Source organism: Saccopteryx bilineata, chromosome 6 (assembly GCF_036850765.1).
Source record: "Saccopteryx bilineata isolate mSacBil1 chromosome 6, mSacBil1_pri_phased_curated, whole genome shotgun sequence".
Lineage (NCBI taxonomy): Eukaryota > Metazoa > Chordata > Mammalia > Chiroptera > Emballonuridae > Saccopteryx > Saccopteryx bilineata.
In genome coordinates this window covers 123,081,935-123,104,176 of record NC_089495.1, presented here as the reverse complement: position 1 = coordinate 123,104,176, position 22,242 = coordinate 123,081,935, and the positions used below count along the sequence as shown (strand labels likewise).

General features: G+C 46.0%; 2 protein-coding genes across 5 annotated transcripts in view; both read right to left on the bottom strand.

Moving 5' to 3' along the window:
- Positions 1–134: 134 nt before the first annotated feature.
- Positions 135–4,331, bottom strand: CDK3 (cyclin dependent kinase 3). Of its 4 annotated transcripts, none has more exons than XM_066237467.1 (7): positions 3,695–4,331; positions 3,201–3,278; positions 3,030–3,120; positions 2,741–2,965; positions 2,566–2,667; positions 2,111–2,314; positions 135–959 (listed from the first exon to the last, which is right to left on the bottom strand). In XM_066237467.1, exons 1-7 carry the CDS (start codon positions 3,808–3,810, stop codon positions 834–836), a joined length of 942 nt encoding a protein of 313 aa, XP_066093564.1. In that variant the 5' UTR covers positions 3,811–4,331; the 3' UTR covers positions 135–833. The 4 variants fall into 4 exon arrangements, with proteins under 4 accessions (XP_066093564.1, XP_066093562.1, XP_066093563.1 ...); XM_066237466.1 differs by having other exon boundaries at positions 137–959; positions 2,741–2,911; positions 3,000–3,124; XM_066237464.1 differs by having other exon boundaries at positions 137–959; positions 2,741–2,911; positions 3,000–3,120.
- A 633-nt stretch (positions 4,332–4,964) lies between these two features.
- TEN1 (TEN1 subunit of CST complex) overlaps positions 4,965–22,242 on the bottom strand; it is a 41,203-nt gene continuing 23,925 nt past the window's right edge. Inside the window, exons 2-4 of the mRNA XM_066237468.1 lie at positions 17,075–17,193; positions 13,665–13,822; positions 4,965–5,409 (exon numbers count right to left, since the gene is read on the bottom strand). Coding sequence (XP_066093565.1) covers positions 5,288–5,409; positions 13,665–13,822; positions 17,075–17,166 — 372 coding nt within the window. The 5' untranslated portion in view covers positions 17,167–17,193 and the 3' untranslated portion in view covers positions 4,965–5,287. The remainder of the gene's footprint in view (positions 5,410–13,664; positions 13,823–17,074; positions 17,194–22,242) is intronic.

Sequence of the window (22,242 nt, the reverse complement as noted above, 5' to 3'; positions counted from 1 at the left end):
GCCTGGGTCATGAGCACAAGGGACACCACTGCCTGAGTTCTTCCCAGATTGGGGGAGGGGGGTGAACATGCCCACTGGGCCTCATAGGAAACGGGTGCTCTCAGAGGGTTCAGCCCTTGACTCTGGGAGGGACCTGCTGGCAAGTCACGGAAGATGATGGTCATGGATGGGCAAGCCCCTGGTGCGCCCTCAGCAGAAAAACGGGAAAACTCGGAGTGCATCACTTTTATTTCCTGTTCTTAAATCCAGAGACAATCACATGTAAGCATATCCTAGGTGACAACTACTTAGAACAGCCATACACACTACCCAATTTCTGGGACCAGGAAAATATCTCCTTTCTCCCTCACCCTGCTTCCTGTTGAACTTTGTGACTTTTAACTGGAACTCAACTCTTCCCCAAAGCATTTTAACTCCAGAAAGACCAGCAGGGGGAACCCTTCCCTTAGGGTCTGGCTTTGCAGCTGCGGGCTGGGCAGGTGAAGGGCGGAGAGCCTTGCCCTACAGCAGCAGCAGCCACCGCTGCCAGGGCAGGCTTCCTGCTCTCCGCGGCCTGTTGCCCCAGTGCCAGGGGGCCCAGTCTGATATACCCCCTCATGCACAGAGCTTCTATGTCCTCATCTTGAAATGGAACCGTCAAACTCAACAAAACAACACAGGAACTCGCCAACTTGTTGGCAGGACTAACCCAAACTCAGCCCTCTGATGGCTGATGCCAAATCTCTTAGATATTTGCTCTCTCCCCAGATATGTCTTCTTTCTTGGGAAGCCAGTGAGAAGGCAGCTGTGGCAGCAGCTGGAGAGAGGTTTCATGGTGGTAGCCTTTAACATTCTCAGTGGCAGAAACACTCCAGCACACACTGATGGGGAGCCGGGGAGGCCTCAGTGGACAAGAAGTATGGATGGGCTAGGGCGCCCTTGGCTGAGATCCGCTGGCTGGGGTCATATTGCAGGAGTTGCTGTGAAGGAAGGAAGAGGAGGAAAACGACTGGGCCTTGTTGTCACCAGAGTGGGGAGAAGAATTATCCTCCCAGGTAAATCTCAGCTGAAAGGCCCCAAGCCCCAAAGTGCCGCCTTCAGACCCAGAAGTGCACAAAGCCACCACCTCCCAGCTCACAAGCCAGTTCTAGAATGTGGAGACAAAGACCTAGTTCTGGTCCAGCCCTGCTGAGTCACTCCCAATCTACAGGCTACTGAGGCTGAGTCAGTCTCTCCCTTCCCTACCGAGGTTTCCAGGCCCTAGCCTACTTCCAGGTGAGACAGACTTCTCTCTGTGTATCACAAAATATGGGCCCAAACCTGTCAGAAAGCATAAGTGTGGGTGGGGTAGGAACTCCCAGTCCCTATTCCCAGCCAGGCTGTGGGAGGACCCACTGCCTTGGAGTAGCTAGAATAGAGTGTTAAGAGCTTTGTTTGGAAGTCTATGCTGTCCTGCCGTTTGGGTTGGTAAACACACACAGACTTCTGAAAGCTGCACGTGTAGCCTTAAGATGAGAATACTTCCTAGCCTGCCTCTTATCCAACACCAGGTTAAAGGGAGAAATGTGCCTGCAAATCTGTGTGGGCAAGACGGGTGACTCTGACCTTCAGGGCAGTATGGCCTAGGCCAGCCTAAGGGATCAAGATGGTGCAACAGGAGGCATGAGTGAGGACTAGCAGGGGGCCAGGCAGAAGGGAACACTGTTTGGGAGTAACCACTGGGGAAGGCACTGTGGAGAATATTGGCACAGTAGGAGGTATGGTCCCGGCCTGGAAAAACTTAGTTTAGATGTGGTAATAATGACCACAGGACAAATTACCAAAAACACAGGGCAACTTGGGAAAAAAGGGCAAGAATCACAGCACAAAAACAAAGCTAACTACAGGAAAGATGTTTCAAAAGGAAAAGTGACCATTGGACTTATCACAGGACAGACCTCCAGTTGGAACAGTCAATATGCACAAGGACAGGGACAAGCGAGTTGAGGACAGGGGTCAGAAAAAGAGACCAGCTTTGGCTTGGAGCCAGAGTTACATAAGACACTGGGTAACAAAAGGGACACTTCTGATTAAAGCAGCAGCTGGAGCTAGAAGGCCTTTCTTGCCCTCCCAGGTGCCTACCTTTACCTACCATGAGCAGGTCCTTGCCCGCTGGTTCTAGATTGGACACAACATCCTCCAGCCCCTTCCTGGTCCACTTGGGGAAGCTACCCTTATAGTTAGGCAACTGGGTAACTCCTGGCCATGTGGCTTCACTGGGGGTGCCCAGGGTCCGAAAGATACGAAAGAGCTGGTCAATCTCAGAGTCACCAGGAAACAGAGCTTTGCAGGTCACCTAGAATAAGGAAGAGGAGGTGTCGGGTCCACCCCCTATCATTGGGAATCCAATACAAATAAGAGGCCAGATCAGGGAGGCATCTTCAAAGATCTCTCCTGGGACCATGCTAAGAATCCTAACCTTTCTGGAATAAGGCCCAGTTCCTCAGTTTGTTGGCCAATCCCTTAATCCACCTCTAATAGGTGAATCAGAATCCCCCCCACCCCACCTCAGTAGAACCCTGCCTATAGCCCTGTCCCTCTCCCTACCATCTCTGCGAAGATGCAACCAATGCTCCAGGTATCTACAGCTGTTGAATAGAACTTGCTGCCCAAGAGAATCTCGGGGGCGCGATACCAGAGCGTCACCACCTGTGGGGACAAGGACACAGCATCATTCAGACTTCCCTTCAGCCGTCCTTTGCTCCCCTTTGTCCTATGGTACCTCGTGGGTGTAGGTGCGTAGGGGCACCCCAAAGGCTCGAGCCAGTCCAAAGTCAGCCAGCTTGATGGCACCCAGCTCATTGATGAGCAGATTCTGGGGCTTCAGGTCTCTGTGGATGACCCGATGTGAGTGGCAGAAACTCACCCCCTGCAGCAGCTGGAAGAGGTAACTCTGAAATAGCGTGAGAGGGAGTTGGCTGAGCAGAAGTGGGGCTGGCTGAGCAGGCTGTTAGCAGTCTTCCCCGTCCTTCCCTGGGTACCTTGACTAAGTGCAAGGGGAGCGTGGAGACTGGGGTGGAGTCCATGAACCTCTTCAGATCCTGGCTGAGGAACTCAAACACCAGGTACAGCTTCTTCTCATTGTGTACCACATCCAGCAACCTGGCTGGGGGATGCCAGTCAGGATGAGGCTCTCAGGTAGACTGGGACAGACCCCTTTCCTGCCTCCTTTCCCACCTCACCTGACGATGTTAGGGTGCTTAAGCTCTTTGAGCAGGGAGATTTCCCTGATGGCAGTGCTTGGGACCCCCTCAGTTTCCCTGCAGGGAAGAAGGGTACAGCAGTTGAGTCAGGGAACCAAGAAGGGTGCTTCTGCCCTGGGGGGAAGTTGCCCACGTTCCCTATTCCATAAGAATGGCCCATCCCTCAGCCATGGGGTGTTGGGGCACTGTGCTCCTCAGAATATACTTATTACCACGAGGGGCCCAGGGCAAAGCCTGGTTGGGGTGAAGATGAGGATTCCACCTTTCTGGCCACCCCAATGTGACTGTACAGCACTCAGGAAAGGAGGTGAAAGTAAAACCCTGAGATGAGACACAAATGGGGGAGCTAGGCTCACCTCTGGGTGGGGTGTCTTACGGGCCTGGGGGGCCAGGGCCACCTCTGGGTGGGGTATCTCATGGGCCTGGGGGGCCGCCTCTGGGTGGAGTGTCTCAGGGGCTGTCCCAGCACTCACAAATCCAGCCTGATCTTCTTGAGGGCCACAAGCTGCCCTGTCTCCTTGTTCTTGGCCTTATACACCACCCCATAGGTGCCCTCTCCGATCTTCTCTATCTTCTGGAACAGGTCCATGTCCACAAAGCTGCCCGGGAAAGTGCCCGGGTGTTCACTTCCATGCCCAATACCCCTGCTGCATGCTCCAGCCTCCTGGGAGGCCTCTGCCCAGGGTTCCTGGCTCCCAAGCCTGTACCCACAGGACCAGCCCTGCTATGCATGCCAGGACACCCAGGGTCAGGGTGTCCTCTGCAACTCCCATCCCCACCCCGGCACTCCTGGGCACCTGGCAAGAGGTCCCCCACCCAGCCCAGGCCTCCTGCCAGGTGCCCAGCCAGGAAGGTGACTGGCTGGCTATGGAGCACAGGAAGGCCCAAACTTCTCATGCCTCAGCCCTCAGCTGCCCAGCCAGGCCCTGGTTCTGGGGGTTCAGTGCTGCCCAGAAGGGGTGCCTTGAAGTGGGGGAAGCAAAGTCAGCTGGGGTCAGAAGTCAGGGGTCAAGAAGGGTTTCTGGGCCCTGGCCGGTTGGCTCAGTGGTAGAGCGTCGGCCTAGCTTTCGGAAGTCCCAGGTTCGATTCCCGGCCAGGGCATACAGGAGAAGCGCCCATCTGCTTCTCCCCCCCTGACCCCCCCCCCTTCCTCTCTGTCTCTCTCTTCCCCTCCTGCAGCCGAGGCTCCATTGGAGCAAAGATGGCCCGGGCGCTGGGGATGGCTCTGTGGCCTCTGCCTCAGGCGCTGGAGTGGCTCTGGTCGCAACATGGTGACGCCCAGGATGGGCAGAGCGTCGCCCCCTGGTGGGCGTGCTGGGTGGATCCCAGTCGGGCGCACGCGGGAGTCTGTCTGACCTGACCGTCTCTCCCCGTTTCGGGCTTAAGAAAAATACAGGGGGGAAAAAAAAAAAAAAAAAAAAAAAAAAAAAAGGAAGGGTTTCTGGAGCCACAGCACTGCCCTAGACCGCACAGGTAGGGAGAGGGCCTAGGCCGGACCAGAGTGCAGATGCGCTCGACCTCCTCTGAGGGCAGAAAACTACGCGGGGTCGCCCCCGCTGCTTCCTGGGCCCTCTACCCAGGTCCGCGGGTCCCGGGGTCCCCAGCCCCTCTCCTCGCAGGGCTCCCACTCTAGTTCACCAGAAAGCCTGCGTGGGGCGGCCTCACAGCTCGGGTGGCCCCACAGCTAGGCGGACTTCTGCAGCTCCTCCTAGCCGCCGGCGGCGCTGCACCACGTACGCACACTGCAAGGGCTCGCCACCGGGGCCTTTATTCAAGAGGACCTTCTGGGATCCTCCATCACCTCGCTGGAGGTGCACAGCCCGCAGCGCCCCAGAGCGCAGCCTCCGCTCTCTCTTAGGGGTGGGGGTGTCAGGCTTTGGTGCCTACTCTCCAGGCTCTCATTTCTGGGACAATCCATGTTCCCAAGCCCTCCCCTCTTCTCTCCAGTTCCACGAAAGGCCGTCACTCCAGGGAAGTTCCTGTGTCGTCTCTGTAGCAGATCCAGCGTCTCCGGTGGGCTTGACCCCAGGAGCAGTTTGGGGGAGGGTCCCCAGGGCTCCCATTTGCTACTGGCTGCCGCCTCTCTCCCGCTGGTATGTCCTCTGCTCTCTGATGGCTTGTTCTAACAAGGGAAGGTTCATTCCTTCCACACAAGTCAGCAGGCGGGCCTTCACCATCGAACCTCCATCTGCGAGACAAACACCAAGGCACTAGCTGATGCATCCCTGCCGTCCCCCCTCCACCTGTTCTCAGTCCTGAGGTATTTTTTTTGGGGGGGGTGTATTTTTCTGAAGTTGGAAATGGGGAGACAGTCAGACAGACTCCCACATGCACCCTACCGGGATCCACCTGGCACGCACACCAGGGGGCGATGCTCTGCCCCTCTGGGGCATCGCTCTGTTGCAACCAGAGCCATTCTAGCGCCTGAGGCAGAGGCCACAGAGCCATCCTCAGTGCCTGGGCCAACTTTGCTCCAATGGAGCCTTGGCTGCAGGAGGGGAAGATAGAGAGAAAGGAGAGAGGGAAGGGTGGAGAAACAGGTGCTTCTCCTGTGTACCCTTACCAGGAATTGAACCCGGGACGTCCACATGCCGGGCCAATGCTCTACCACTCAGTCCTGAGTTTTGACAGGATGAATTTGACAGGGCACACGGGACACTGGCAGTTTGTCTACTTGGGCCCACCATGTGCTACACGCACATGTCTGGAACTTAGGGGATAGCCTGGAAATTCCACTTCTCCAGGGAAGGGCCAGAGAGATATACCCTCCACTTCCCTCTCTTGTTATTTTAGTTTCTGCCGTTTTCCCTGTAGGTTCCAAGTGGCTGGAGTTGAAGGGGGTCTCAATTACCTCAAATTACATATTTACATCTGGTACTGGAAATTAAGGCAAAGAGACAACCCCATATTTAATAAATCCAAGGAGAGCCCTGGCCGTGTCGTTCAGTGCATAAAGCATCATCCTGGTGCACCGAGGTCCAATCCCCATTCAGGAGACATACAAGAAGCAATTAATGAGTACAAAACTAAATGGAACAACTAAGTAGAATAAGTTGATGTTTCTCTCTCTCTCTCTCTCTCTCTCTCTCTCTGTCCCTTCCAACTTTCTCCCTTCCTCCCTCTCTTCTCTCAATCAATAGAAAAAAATTAAAAATAAATAAATCCAAGGAGAGAGTTTGGCCTCATAGGGGCAAATCATCCCACCCTGTACAAGGGGCCAAGGGGGCTTCTAGCAGATGCTATGGTGACCTGATGAAAGGTTTGTCAATGTTCAAGTGACATCAATCAATAAAGATTTCTGAGGTTTGCCCTAATTATTATTTTTTTTCTTTTTTCACTCATGTTCTCTGCTTTCTGGCAAATCAATGAATATATTCCATGCTCTAGAATGGGTAGTCAACCTTTTTATACCTACCGCCCATTTTGTATCTGTTAGTAGTAAAATTTTCTTTTTTAAAATTTATTTATTCATTTTTTTAGAGAGGAGAGAGAGGGAGAGAGGGAGAGAGAGAGACAGAGAGAGAGAAGGGGGGAGGAGCTGGAAGCATCAACTCCCATATGTGCCTTGACCAGGCAAGCCCAGGGTTTTGAACCGGCGACCTCAGCATTTCCAGGTCGACGCTTTATCCATTGCGCCATGACAGGTCAGGCAGTAGTAAAATTTTCTAACTGCCCACTGGTTCCACAGTAATGGTGATTTATAAGTAGGGAAGTAACTTTACTTTATAAAATTTATAAAGCAGAGTTACAGCAAGTTAAAGCATATAATAGTAATTACTTACCAAGTACTTTATGTCGGATTTTCGCTAAGTGTGGCAGAATAAATCTTTATAAAACAACTTACTATAGTTAAATCTATCTCTTTTTTTATATATTTTTTTATTTTATTTTTACAGAGACAGTGAGTCAGAGAAAGGTATAGAGAGGGACAGACAGACAGGAACGGAGAGAGATGAGAAGCATCAATCATTAGTTTTTTGTTGAGCGTTGCAACACCTTAGTTGTTCATTGATTGCTTTCTCATATATGCCTTGACCGCGGGCCTTCAGCAGACCAAGTAACCCCTTGCTGGGTCCAGTGACCTTGGGTTCAAGTTGGTGGGCTTTTGCTCAAACCAGATGAACCCACACTCAAGCTGGGGATCTCGGGGTCTCGAACCTGAGTCTTCCGCATCCCAGTCCGACGCTCTATCCACTGCGCCACCACCTGGTCAGGCTCTTTTTTTTTTTTTTAATTTATTGATTTTTTAGAGAAAGAGGAGTGAGAGAGAGAGAGAGACAGAGAGAGAGAGAAGGGGGAGGAGCAGGAAGCATCAACTCCCATATGTGCCTTGACCAGGCAAGCCCAAGGTTTCGAACCGGCGACCTCAGTGTTCCAGGTCGACGCTTTATCCCACTGCGCCACCACAGGTCAGGCCTTCTTTAATATTTGACTTAATTATTACAACATATTTCTCAGAAATTTGTATATAGTGCACCTACAATTATTTGTAGGATTTTAAATGCGCCCCGACTTCAAAAAGTGTGAGAACCACTGGCTTAAGGGTTGGGTTGAGAGAGTGGAGTCCCTGTGGAGGGCAGACCACGGATCCCAGCACAGGGCTGCACTCAGGCAGGAGCGCCCCTTCTCTACCCCAGGCTGAGGGAAGGGAGCCACAGAGAGGTGTGGATGCATATTATAATTTTAGGAGGATGGACTGCTGCGGTGTCCCCAATTTTACCTGGGATGTAGGAGGTAAGAGAATTTGCTGACAGGTGGAGGTGATGAAACAGGTTTGTGTTATAAGTGAATGCCTGAAATAGCTGTGTGGATTGTGGGATGGGTTGATTGGGAGGGACATAAGGGAGGATTTCTCAGCAGTGTGGAGGACTCTGGTAAGACAAGACCTTGAAATCATTGTGCTAGAAATTTGAATGCAAGGAGCTTTGTGAACTTTCTTGGTCAACAGTCGATTGGGACCTGAACGGGTGAAGGTTAGAGTTTAATCAGGCAGCAGTGAGGGGAAGGGCTGGAAACTTCCTCCAGGAATATAGTTTAAATGATAGTGAGGTCCAGCTAGAGGGGAAAAAGTGAACAGAAGATGGAGGAAAATGGAGTCCAAAGTCCATGGTGTGGGAGAGGGGATGGAAAGAAAGATACAGAGGGTGAACTGGAGCTGTTCCAGGGAGCAGAAGTGGGCCATTCTGGGAGTAGCCATGGGTGTCAGAGCAGAAGTGAGAAGGGTCACAAGGTGGCAGAACCAGTTGGCCGCAGAGGAGAAAGGTGTGCAATGACAAACCTGAGGAGCCAGCAGGATGTGGGCCCCACCTGTGGTGCGTTTGGCTTGAGAAGGGAACCAGCCCTCCATGTGGGAGGGAGGGCAGAGATCTGTGGTCCTGGAAATGAGCCAGGTCTCAGGCAGGTTCCGGCACAGGCAACCGCAGGAAAAGGAGGCCCGAAGATGGAAGAGCAAAGGTGCCAGAGGAAACAACAGAAGACCAGTGGAGGAGAAAACGGTGGTCAGGTGGAGCAAACCAGAAGGGGTGGCATTTAGGGGCTTATGGCGAGAACTCTAGACCAGCCCCATGCTGTAGGCAAGTCACCTTCAGCCTGGGAACTCTATTAGGGACCCTGAGGCAGAGTGGGGAGAGGCTGTACCCCAGTACCTTAGCACCTGGGCAGAAAGCCCTTGGGCCTTTGGATGGTGGCCAAGGAAAGTGACACAGAGCTGGCACTGCCTCACTTTTTCTATTTCCTCAGCAAGCTCACTGTGCAAACACTTGAGACAGGTGACTTGAGGCAGCCTCTTATCTGTCCTCAGAACCGCCAATCTTGTCAAGGGGCATGACTGCTGTCTGATTGACCTTTGTGTCCCCACAGGACTTTGGACATGACCAGGGGCCAGCCACACTGTGCCCCCTCTGCCCAGGTTGGGGGTGATGTGGCCACTTCCATGCTCAGCCCATACTCTGCCCCTCCCTCCTCATTGTCAAGTTTCTTCCTTTGTGTCAGTTGCAAATGATGAGCATGTATGACTTTTAAAAACTTTGGGAAATTTTTTTTAAGAATAGAAAAAGAATATGGGTTATAATATAACCAGTAAACTAATCAGAGCCTAGGAAGAATGTTGCCTGATCTGAGGGTTGATTGTTCAGCTTCAATCTTTTGTTGGCCAGAATTCTTCAGAGCAGTGCTGTATGCCTCCCTGGTGCATCAACCACAAGGCCCGCAATCCACTGCTCTGCCTCTTGAATGATCAGATGGACCAGGCAGGCCCAGTGCTACCACATTCCCCACAAGCTTTCGCCTAGTGAATCTAGCAGCTGGTGATAATGATCATTGCTTGAATTTATCACTTCACCAACCAGGGCTTTCAAAGAAGTCATTTTCTTTTTTTTTTTTCTATATCTTTTTTTCTTTATTCATTTTTAGAGAGGAGAGAGAGAGACAGAGAGAGAGAAGGGGGGAGGAGCTGGAAGCATCAACTCCCATATGTGCCTTGACCAGGCAAGCCCAGGGTTTCGAACCGGCGACCTCAGCATTTCCAGGTCAATGCGTTATCTACTGCGCCACCACAGGTCAGGCACAAAGAAGTCATTTTCAAATTCAATCATTTCTCCTACATTTGTTCACTGGAATTCTTCTCTAAAGAACTTCCCCTTGTCAAGCATTTGGTTTCCCTGAAATATACTGCTCACAAAAATTAGGGGATATATTATAGCCTCATATTCATTTTGAAACATCCCATAATTTTTGTGAGCAGTATACAATCCAAGCAGAAAAAATGCAAGACAAGGAAGCAGCAGGTATAAGTGAGGCAGTCATGTGGAAACAGCCAGTTCCAGGTTTCAGTAAATTCTATAAAACAAATGACTAAGTTCTCTAAGAAATGGCATTTAAAAAAAAAAGAAAAGAAAAAGGGAAAACAGAACTGTTAGAGATGAACAGAGACATAGTATATGTGACCCAAATGCAGTGTATGGACTTTAGGATCCTGATTTGAGCTAACCAATTATAAAAACTCATCTTTGGGGGAGGGGGTGGCAAATGGGGGAAAGTGAACATGGACAAAGTATTAGATTATATGAATAAAAAGCTATTAATTTTGTTGGGTGTGATTGTGGTGGTGGTAGAGAAACATACTGAGGTATTTATGAGTAAAAGGAGACAATGTGTTATATTTGCTTTAAATGCACCAGCAGGGTAAATAAACAAATGCAGGCGTGGAGACAGAACAGTGGGTGTGGGTCATGCTGAATATGGGTGAAGGGTGCATGGAGGTGATTTCTACCATTCTACATCTGTATATGTTTGAGATGAAAACCTTAAAGTAAAAAATTATACGGGTTGAATTTATACTTTAAATATTTTTTCATGTTTCTTCCCACAAATCATTAGAAGTGTCCATTCCAGGTCTGCCCTTGTCCTGGCCTGCTGTTCCATCTTAGTTTCCCAGAATTTGCAATCGGGCCTTAAGAGCTTCAGACACTAGGCAGTCAGTTCTCCAGAGCCCCCAGGACTTTTGTATGGCTCGTGAATCATTCATGCAAAGGCCCTTTGTACCCATTCCCATCTCTCCTCCTGATAACCCTCTCACACCAATTATGAGGGCAGGAACTCTTTGATTGCAAAGGCTTAAGCCTGAATAAAGATTAACTTTTATTAAATCAAATATAATTAAAGTAAGCACTACTTAACTTTTATTTCCAAGTGCATTTTGCCCACAGTTAAAAATCACTGTGACTTTTGGAAAGTTAGTTGGCAGTATAAATGAACAAACATAAATGTTCATATCTTTTAATGTAGCAGTTCTACTTTTAGGAAACTACCCTAAAGAAATAATAAGCCTGGCCTGACCAGGTGGTGGCGCAGTGGATAGAGTGTCAGACTGGGATGCAAAGGACCCAGGTTCGAGACCTTGAAGTAACCGGCTTGAGTGTGGGCTCACCAGCTTGAGCGAGGGATCTCTGGCTTTGAGCATGGGATCATAGACATGACTCCATGGTCGCTGGCTTGAGCCCAGAGTTTGCTAGCTTGAAGCCCAAGGTCGCTGGCTTGAGTAAGGGGTCACTCGCTCTGCTGTAGCCCCCTGGTCAAGGCACAGATGAGAAAGCAATCACTGAACAACTAAGGAGCTGCAACAAAGAATTGATGCTTCTCATCTCTCTCCCTTCCTGTCTGTCTGTCTCTCTCTCTGTCAAAAACAAAAAAGAAATAATCAGCCTGAACAGGCGGCAGAGTAACAAACTGGGACATGTAGGACCCAGGTTTGAAATCCCGGGGTCGCAGGATGGCGCAGGAGCTCACCAGCTTGAGCGTGGGGTCACTGGCTTGAGTGTGGGATCATAGACATGACCCCATAGTCACTGGCTTGAGCCCAAAGTCACTGTTGATAAAGGGGTCACTCGCTCTGCTGTAGCTCCCCTCCACGTCAAGGCACATACGAGAAAGCAATCAATGAATAACTAAGGAGCCGCAACGAAAAATTGATGCTTCTCATCTCTCTCCCTTCCTGTCTGTCCCTATTTGTCCCTCTCTCTGACTCTCTCTCTCTGTCAAAAATAATAATAATAATAATCAGAAAATGACAAAGGTTAGTGAACAAAGATGTTAATTGTAGTGTTTTAAATACATATCTAGATAGATTTTTTTCTTAAAAACTTCCCCACGTCTCTGGCTATATAAGAAATACATTTTCCTTGTAAAATGCTAATAAAAATGTAAAGAATCCTACAATCCTACCACCCAGAAATAACTATTGATATTTTGGTAAATAGTCTTTCAAAATTTTATGTATGAAATATAAAAAATACTTTTATATTTATGTAAAAATATATTAAACAAAAATAGGATCATACAATACACAGTATTTTGTAAACTTTCTCTAAGTAACATATTGTGAACATCTTTTTATGTGAATTCATATATATTTGAATTGTTGATGGCTGCATAATATTCTACTGACTAAATACAACATAACTGCTTTAACCAGTAATCAATGTACAGTGCATTTAATTTTTTTTTTAGTTGTTAATTTTAGTGAAAGAGGAAGGAGGAGAGAGAGAGAAACAAAGATCCGTTCCTGTATGTGCCTTGACCAGGGATCAAACCAGCAACCTCTGTGCTTCTGGACAATGATCTAACCAACCAAGCTATCCAGCCATGGCATACAGTACATTTAGAAGCAAAAAATGAAAACAATATATATGTCCAATGGTTATATAAATTAGGATACACACCTAATCTATAAAATATAGTCATTAAATACAATATCTAAAAAAATTCTGAAAACATGAGGAAATGCTTATGATATACTGTAAAGCCAAAACAACCAGATCCAACCAAAATGGCACAGAGATAGCTCGATGGGAGGCAAAGAATGTGAGTACCCAGATTTTAAAGAGCAAACTTCAAATCTCAAAGATTCTTCCAGGTTGCTTTTATTCCTTCCCTTGTGTTTACCTTCTTTTACCCTGACTCCTGGGATAGTTATTCAAGACCTATTCTCTCTGAGCATTTGGTTTCCTCACCTGTGAACTAGCAATAAGACTCAGATTGCTGAACCAGGTGGTGGCACAGTGGATGGAGCACTGACCTGGAATCCTGAGGACCCAGGTTCGAAACCCTGAGTTTGCTGGCTTGAGTGCAGGATCATAGACATGACCCCATGGTCACTGGCTTGAGCAAAGGGTCACTGGCTTGGCTGGAGTCCCCCAGGTCAAGGCACATATGAGAAAGCAATCAATGCCCTGGCCGGTGGCTCAATGCATAGAGAGTTGGCTGGGCATACAGACATCCTGGGTTTGATTCCTGGTCAGGGCACACAGGAGAAACAACCATCTGCTTCCTCCCCAATTCCCCCTTCTCTCCTTCTTCTCCTCACACAGACAGTGGCTTGAATGGTTCAAATGTGGCCCCATGCACTGAGGATAGCGCGGTTGGTCCAAGTGTTGACCTCAGGCACTAAAAATAGCTCAGTACTCGAGCATCAGCCCCAGATGGCGTTGCCAGGTGGATCCTGGTCAGGGTTCATGTGGGAGTCTATCTCATTATCTCCCCTCCTCTCATCTAAAAATAAGAAAGCAACCAATGAACAACTAAAGAGCTGCAACTACGAGTTGATGCTTCTCACCTGTCTCCCTTTTTGTCTGTCTGTGTGTGTGTCTCTCTCTCTAAAAAAAAAAAGGGAAAAAAAGGATTCAGAGTAAGGACTGGTAAGAAGATTCAAAAAAATTTAAGCAAACCTGGTACCAAGCCTGTACATTGTAGGCCTTCATATTAATGGTTTCTCTCCACTCTTTCTCAATGCCCTGTGGCAGCTCAGCTCTGAGCCCAATCACACATCTCTCATGAATCTCTGAACTGGTGAGATGATTTGGAAGGAACCTTAACCCCAGTGACATATTCCTGTTGGATCAGAAAGCAGGCCCAGAGTGAAAAGGCATGTATGAGACCCTGGCTTACCCTTCTGGTGCTCAAGTTCCCCAAGGACAGTGTATAGGGAGCCCGTCTGAGCTTGGAATGGCTCCACCAACTTGGTACAGACGAAAATCTGGTGCTGGTCAGATCCATGCTGAGCTGTCAGGGTCACTCGGGACTGGGTCATGTCGTAGAGGCACAATCTGAAAGTCAGGGGAAGTGCGATCACTTTTATCCATAGACACAACCACCACAAAGCATCAAAGGTTTTGGGAGGCCAATAAACCCAAGGGAAAGTTTGCTTTGACCAGACAAAATAAAAATGGCAGTAACAAATCAGAAAAACTATTTTAGTCTAGAGCAGTGGTTCTCAAAGTGTGTGCCAGGGCGCACTGGTGCGCCCTTGAAGATTTCCAGGTGCGCCCTACGGTATTCCAGAGAAATATGTGCCTGTTGGGGACCAAAAACCAACAGGGTTTATGGAGTTTAGATTTTGTGGGGACAGAGGTGTGGGAAATTGGCTGTAAGCTGATAGTCTGCCCAACCCCCCACCTCACTTGCTTGATTTGGTTGCAAAAGGCTGTTAAGCTGTGGTGCTGGATTGTTTACACTACCCCCCATGTTCCCCGGAAAGACTGGAGGTGAGTTTCTTCTATCCTTTGTTTGGTGTAAAGTTAAGATGATGTGTATGGTGGGAGTTCTCTGCACTCAACACAAGAGTAAAAAGAGAGGAATTCTTCAATATATTGATGAGGAAATGAGAGTTTGCCTTTCAAAGATATGCCCAAACATTGAAGAAATCACTAAGACACATCAGGGTCATGTTTTTCATAAATACAAGAATGAAAAAACTTAACACATTTGCGCCAGGACCTGCCAAATTTAATTTACTAAATCTTACTAAGAATGTATCTATATATATAAAAAGATAACTTTTTTGTCATTTTTTAATTTTTTAACCCTTTTTTACAAATTCTAAAAAGCATAACTCAAAAAATGTAACATAAAAATGTTTTTAATGTCAGAATAAATTTAATTTTGTTGTATTTATTTTGTTTTAATTACCATAAAAGCATACTTGGACTTTATATATTTTTTCTTTAATATTTGACTTTATTATTATAACATATTTCTCAAGAGATTTGTATATAGTGCACCTACAATTATTTGTAGGATTTTAAATGCACCCCAACTTCAAAAACTTTGAGAACCACTGGTCTAAAGTATTGAGGTAAAAATTACATGCATTAAAAGGCACCTGCTCAATAAGTCTTGATAAAAATACACACTTGGTGTAACCATCCCCCCTGTCAAGAGTTAGTACATTTCTATCACCCTAAAAGGTCCCCTTGTACCCCTTTGACATATTGCTGTTGGATGATGTGTATGGTGGGGTCACCCCCCCCATCTTCCACCCCAGGCAACCACTGATTTGCTTTTGGTCCCTATAGATGAATTTTCCTGCTCAAACAGCTCATACGGATGGAATTACAATGGCATCTGTTCTTTTGTGTCTAGCTTCTTTCAGTCACCATAATGGTTTTGAGATTTGTTGATATTGTTGGATAAATCAGTACTTTGTTCTTTTTCATTGCTCAGTAACACTCTGTTGAATGGATAAACAAATGCAATCAACATTTGCTGAAATGACTATTCTTTCCCAACTCAATTACATTGATGTTTTTGCTGAAAATCAATAGATTTTGGTTTAGTAAATAGATTACAGTTAAATTAATTATAATATACCTATGCAATGAAATAAAATGTATCTATTTAAAGTGAGGATATAGATCTATATACTTGGCATGAAACTAGGTTTACCATACACAAGTAAATGGACAAATGGTACTATCTAGTAATATAATAGGATCTCACCTAGGTTAAAATATTTCTCTCTCTATATATATATATGTACATATATGTCTCCAAGAGTCCCCAGTGATCCAATATTTTTTTTAATCTATTGATTTGAGGCCCTGGCTGGTTGGCTCAGTGGTAGAGTGTCGACCTGGATTGTGGATGTCCTCGGGTTGATTCCCGGTCAGGGCACACAGGAGAAGTACCCATCTGCTTCTCCACCCCTCCTCCTCTCCTTTCCCTCTCTCTTTTCTCCCCTCCTGTAGCCATGGCTCGACTGGAGTGAGTTGGTCTCAGGTGCTAAGGATGGCTCCATGGCCTCCGCCTCAGGCACTAAAATATGACTCTGGTTGCAACAGAGCAAGGGCCCCAGATGGGCAGAACATCGCCCCCTAGTGGGCTTGCCAGATGGATCCTAGTCAGGGCACATGCAGGAGTCTGTCTCTGCCTTCCCTCCTCTCACTGAATAAAAAAAACAGTATTTTGTTGATTTGAGAGAGAGACAGACAGAGACAGAGAAACACTTACTTGTTGTTCCACTTATTTATGCATTCATTGGTTGATTTCTATATGTGCCTTGAGTGGGGATCGAACCTGCAACCTTAGTGTATTGGCTCAATGCTAACCAATGCAGCTCTCTGGCCAGGACCTCCAATGATGCTTATCTCCTAGAATTTGCATCCCTGTATAGTCCCCTACCACCCTGATTAGCAGTGATCCATGCAGCCAATAGGAAATTGCAGAAATGACCAAAAGTGACCTCTGAGGTTAGATCATAGAAGGTATTGTGGCTCTCTTTGCTTGATCACTTATTCAAGGGAAAGCTGTCATGCTGAGGAACCACGAACAGCCCTAAGGATAAATCTACATTGCAAGGAACTGAGTCTTCTTGACAAGAGCCAGCACTAACTCACCAACATGTGAATGAGTCACCTTGGAAGCAGATCCTCCAGGTAGGTACAGTCCCGCCTTCTGATGTTGGCCCAACCAACCTATGCCCCAGTTCCTGACCCACAGAAACTATGAACTAATAGTTATCATCTTAAGCCACTAAATTATGGATTAATTTGTTACATGATAAATGACTCATACGATATATGTATGTATGTGTACATATATATACCCCCACATGTACCTATGTACATACACATGAAAAAGTATGTAATGTAATCATCTAAAAATTAGCAGTGGTTGTTCAAACAGTAGGATCACAGGTGATTTTTGCTTGCTTTCTTTACACCTTTATAGATGTTTACATTTTTTACAATGAACGCATATTGGTTTATTTTTCTCCATTGAGTTGAGAAGCAGGGGAAGGGAGAGAGAGAAAACCATCAACTTGTAGTTCCACTTAGTTGTTCCATTCAGTTGTTCACTCACTGGTTGCTTCTCATATGTGCCTTGAACAGGGATCAAATCCTTGTTGTTCCAGGAAGATGCTCTATCCCCTGAGCCACCTAGACAGGGCCTGTATATTAAGTTCTTAGCATTTTAAAAGTAATCAGACAAAATTATAATGAGACTATTTTCTTCATTTTTTTGCAAGGCGGGAACCACTAAACATCCCTCCATCTTGTGCAAAAAATAACCATTCTCACCTGCCAAATGTCCTCAGTGAGCCCCCGTCAGGAACTTGGCCGGCACTGACCTCCCAGGGGAAGTGATAGATCCCAGGTTTGGGCAGCATCATTGGAGTGGAATGGATTTTTGAAGATTTCTAACAAACCAAGCAGACCATGAGAGGGAGATTAGTTGTAGGTCTGAGACCTACAACATTTGAAAGGCTAGTTCCAGTGGGTGGTGGTTTAAAACTTTAAAAAACTTTTTTTTTCTTCACATAGTTTGGAAAACAAAACAACATTCAAAAGCTCTATGTGGAGAAGTATTTTTTCTACCCCAACCCCAGTGCAACCCATTCCCTCCCTGTCTCTTGAAGCAGAAGTCTCCCAAAGGGCAGATAGTAATCTATGATCTCTGTCACAATTACTCAACTCTGCCATCTCAGGTGATATGCAAGCAAACGAGCACAACCTGGTCCTCAAGCTGATTATTTCCCGTGTACATAGTTACTGATTGATTTGAGAGAGAGGCAGGAAGAAAGAAACATCAGTTTGTTGTTCCACTTATTTATCCATTTATTGGTTGCTTTTTGTATGTGCCTTGACCAAAGATCAAACCTGCAATCTTGGCTTATTTGGACAATGTTCTAACCGAACAAGCTACCTGGCCAGGGCATGCATCTTTTTTTTTTTTTTTTACTACTGTATTTTGACATTCTTTCATAGTTGTACATAAAGATAGTCTTTAAAAAAGAGTCTTAAAGAGTCTTCATGTTTTTTAAAATAAACTTTTGAGATTTATTTTTTAAAAACGTATAAAAGTGATCAACAGAGTTCCTATATACATCACATGCAGTTTTTCCTGTAATTAACTTCTTACATTGGTGTGACACATTTGTCAGAATTGATGAACCCATATAGATGTTATTATTAACTCCATACTTTACTTGGATTTCCTAGTTTTCCCCTAATGTCCCTCTTCTGTTAGAGTCCCTTCCAGGATACCACATCACATTTTGTCATCATGTCTTAGAAACCTCTGGGCCATGACAGTTTCTCAGAATTTCCATGTTTTTTTCTTTAAGATTTTATTTATTGATTTGAGAGAGAGAGAGAGAAAGGTTGGGGGGAGGAGCAGGGAAGCATCTACTTGTATTTGCTTCTCCTATGTGCCTTGACTAGGCAAGCTCAGGGTTTCAGGGGGAGACCTCCCAGGTTGATGCTTTATCCACTGCACCAGCACTGGTCAGGCAGACTTTTCATGGTTTTTGGTGACCTTGAGTTTTGTGATATATTGGTCAAGTATTTTGTGGAATGACTTTCAATTTGGGTTAGTCTGATGGTTTTCTCATGGTTAGACTGGGGTTATGATTTTAAAAAGGGAAAGAGACAGCTGGTTAAATAAGTGATGTAATAACAATGCAATGGAACACTCAGGCTTTTTAAAGATGAGGCATTAGACATATTCATATGGCAAAATCTCCAAAGTATACTACTGGGAAAAGGAGCAGGAGCAGGTGGGAACATATAATATGTACATTTGTGTGTGTGTGTGTGTGTGTGAGAGAGAGAGAGAGAGAGAGAGAGAGAGAGAGAGAGAGAGAAAACTCCCTAACGTGAGAAGCCATGTGTAGATTATGTTAGCGAAGTGGGGATTCAGCAATAATTATTTCATGACAAAGGGATCCTGAAAGTGAGAGCCTTTGACTGTTTCTTGATAGGACAAGGAAGTGGAGATATGAACAAAGAAAATGGCAATGAAATAATCCCAAGTGAGATCCCTGCAGAAATCAGATGACACAGCTTTAGTCCAAAGTGGAATGGAACTTAGAATCTTGCACAATTGGTTTGTCTCCTCTGAGGAGGTCAGCAGTTCTCCGTCCATGTTCACAGTCCACGTTCCCCGGTCATTTCAGAACAGTGTGCCAGGACTAGGCTTGGCTGACAGTGCAGGAGCCACTGGCCACGGTCTAGGTCTCTCACCAAATGCACATGCTCTGCAGAGCAAACCAGGGAGCAGAGCTGCTTCTTTCCATCACCAGGAATGAAACAGCCCCCTAATCATCTTTGGCATGAGAGAGAAGTGAAAAACAAAACAAAAAGCCCCCCCAAACAGCCAAGAGGTCATGCTTCCTGTTTGGGATAATGGGGACAGTCTTTTCCAATCTAGCAAAAAGCTGAAACTTTAGAATCTTTTTTAAGGTAATTTTTCTGCTTTTAAGCACCATGTATAATATAAGCTAAGCTATAAGTGACAATGCCATTATTTTTGTTTTCTCTCTTTTTTTTTGGTGCTGTGATTCGGATGACAATGCTATTATTTTTATTTTTTGAATTATCATGTAGAAGAATTGACTCTTTGAAGGGGCATACACTTATAAATTTAACTTCAAATTTTTTTCATACAAAAGTTGCTATGTATTAAGACAAGCACAGCTGGCTCCATAAACCATTATCTATATATTATCAGGCATTCAATAGTTTCTGAGAAGATGTATTAGGACAGGCTTCTCTTGTGACTCAACTGGATTTCAACTAATCTTAGAAATGTAACGGTACAACCTGCAATTAAGGGCCTTACCCTTTTCAGTCGCCAAAGCATTTGTGGGAGAAAAATCCCTGGTAGGAACAGGAGATATATTCTTTTTAAGGACTGGCAAGTTTGACAATACTGTACAAGAAGGATGGTGAAGTAATCTGACAGCCTCTTTCATTTTTTCCTGAAGCAACTGCCGAGAAATAGCATGAAGCTCACCATAGCTTTGATCAGCTTTGGCGTTTTTGTTCATTTTTTATTATTTTAATCCAAAATGTGTTTATTGGGATAGTTCCCCACTCATCTGGATTCAGGATGCTGTCAGTGCTGCTCCCTTTTGAAGGAGCAGCCTTTCGTCAACCTTACTTCTCCTCCTGCAGGCTGATGGAGGACAGTGGAGCAGCTAACACACAGAACTGCTGTTCATGTATGGCTAAAGACAGTGGTGACTTTATAGCACTCTGGTATGTCACACCCATGAAGTAGGAACTGGGGCTCTGATTCAGACACTTCTTGTGTTTCCTCTTCCCCTCTGGAGAGGAGTGAAGAAGAGCTTTAGTGAGAGGAATGTTGTCATGGGGAGGTCGTCTCTGCTGGAAAGGTGGGTTTGTTTCTTGAAGACAAGAATCTTAATTGTATATGTTTACCACTCCACAATTATATTAGATTTCTGCCTTATTATGAAAGGATGAAACTCAGAAACAGCCCAATAGAAGAAAAGCATAGGGCATGAAGTACAGTGATAACAAAACCCTGTCCATAAAACAAGCTTTCAAGATTTGCAGATGAGTAAAAGAAGAGTTCTTTAAAGGCCATAAATGTTCCCTGATGTCTAGATTCCGGAAAAGCCCTCAGGCTGCTGCCTTAACAACCTCTGTAAAAGGCCGGGATAACTGAACACATTCTTTTGCTTTTTGGAAAATGCTTCGCCAAGCACTCTCTCCCTAGATTGTTCCAACGATAACTGAAAGCCTGTTTCGCTTCTGTAAAACTGCATTGGCTAGGTGCTTACCCCCTCCCCTCGCTTTTTTTCTTCTTCTCTGCTTTCATGCCTTCATTCCAGTTGTCCTCCAACTCGCTGATTTGATCCTCAGCTCTATCCATCCTGTTTTTAATTCCTTCCATTGTGGTCTTCATTTCTGATATTGCATTTGTCATCTCTGATTCTTTTTTAATATTTCAATATCCTTTTTTATACTTGATATTTATTTAGGTGTTCATGATGACCATCCATTGTTGTTCTAAGATCCCTAAGCATCCTTACAATCATTATTTTAAACTCCACATCCGGAAGTTTGATTATTTCCATATCACTCAGTTCATCTCCTGAAGGTCTCTTTTGTGGTTTCGTTTGGATTGTACTTCTTTGTCTTCTCATTGTGCCTGGGTGTCTGGGTGTTTTCTTTGTAGAGCTGGTTGAGTCTAGGCTTGGTGTTGTCTGCTTCCAGTTGTTTTTTTTTTAATTCATTTTTTTAGAGAGGAGAGAGAGAGACAGAGAGGGAGAGAGGAGAGAGAGAGAGAGAGAGAGAGAGAGAGAGAGAGAGAGAGAGAAGGGGGAGGAGCTGGAAGCATCAACTCCCATATGTGCCTTGACCAGGCAAGCCCAGGGTTTCGAACCGGCGACCTCAGCATTTCCAGGTCGACGCTTTATCCACTGTGCCACCACAGGTCAGGCTTGCCTCCAATTTTTATTTGTGTTATTTCTAGGTCTTCTTGGGTTGGCATCAGCTATTATTTGTAATACCTTTAACAGCAAATCCCTGAGTTAGTTAGGGGCTGTGAGTTCTTTAGGATGCAAATCCACTTGTGGTCACTGGCCTTAGAATAAAGACTCCTTAATCTGACTACTTGATTGTATGACAAATCGTTTGTTTCCTCACTGTCCAGATATAACATTTGGGGGCTAGTCTGGGATCGTGTCCTCTGGACACATCTGGTTTTGCCACACATGGGCAACTGGCTTCCTTGGCCTGACTGCCAGGAATGGAAACCTAGCAGGGGAGACGCCACCTGAGATGTTCCAGGGCCCCGCTGGTCTTTTCTGTCTGGCTGACAGTCACGGACAATCAGCATGCCCATCCACCCATTTGGAGTCATCAGAAAAGCCTCTGGAGGTAAGCAGAGCAGATTTGCAATCTGCTCAATCTGTGGTTTGTTTGTGGCTAGCCATCTGTACTATTGTAATCAAGGATCAGACACAATCGAACTCACACAATAGGCTCTTCAGTGCCAAGACATTGGCAGATAGTTATTTGGAAGAGGGATCTCTGTGCTCTTGGGAGGACAGTTGCTGGGACTGAGTCCCACTTCAAGCTTCCTAGGACACGTTTGGATTTGCTTTCATATTTTGCCCTCTGTTTTGCTGTTTCTGTTTATTTTTACAGGACATCCTAGGAGACATCTCCTGGTTTGGTCCCTCTTTGGGATCACCTGCCAGCATTCTTCACTGGATAGAGGACCTTTATTTTCAAGGGTCCCTCTCTGATTTTATTCCTGCCGAGCTCTCGTTCTTCACTTTTGTTTTGTTATTCTGTCTCTGTGTTGAAAACCCCTGAGTGACTGTGTGAATAAGGAGCTCAGGTACCTGAGCCTGAGTTTCCAGTGTGTGGCTCTTCACGGGCACCCTCTTCTCTTTTGTCTGAAAGTTCTTTGGTTCTCCAGGATATGATCC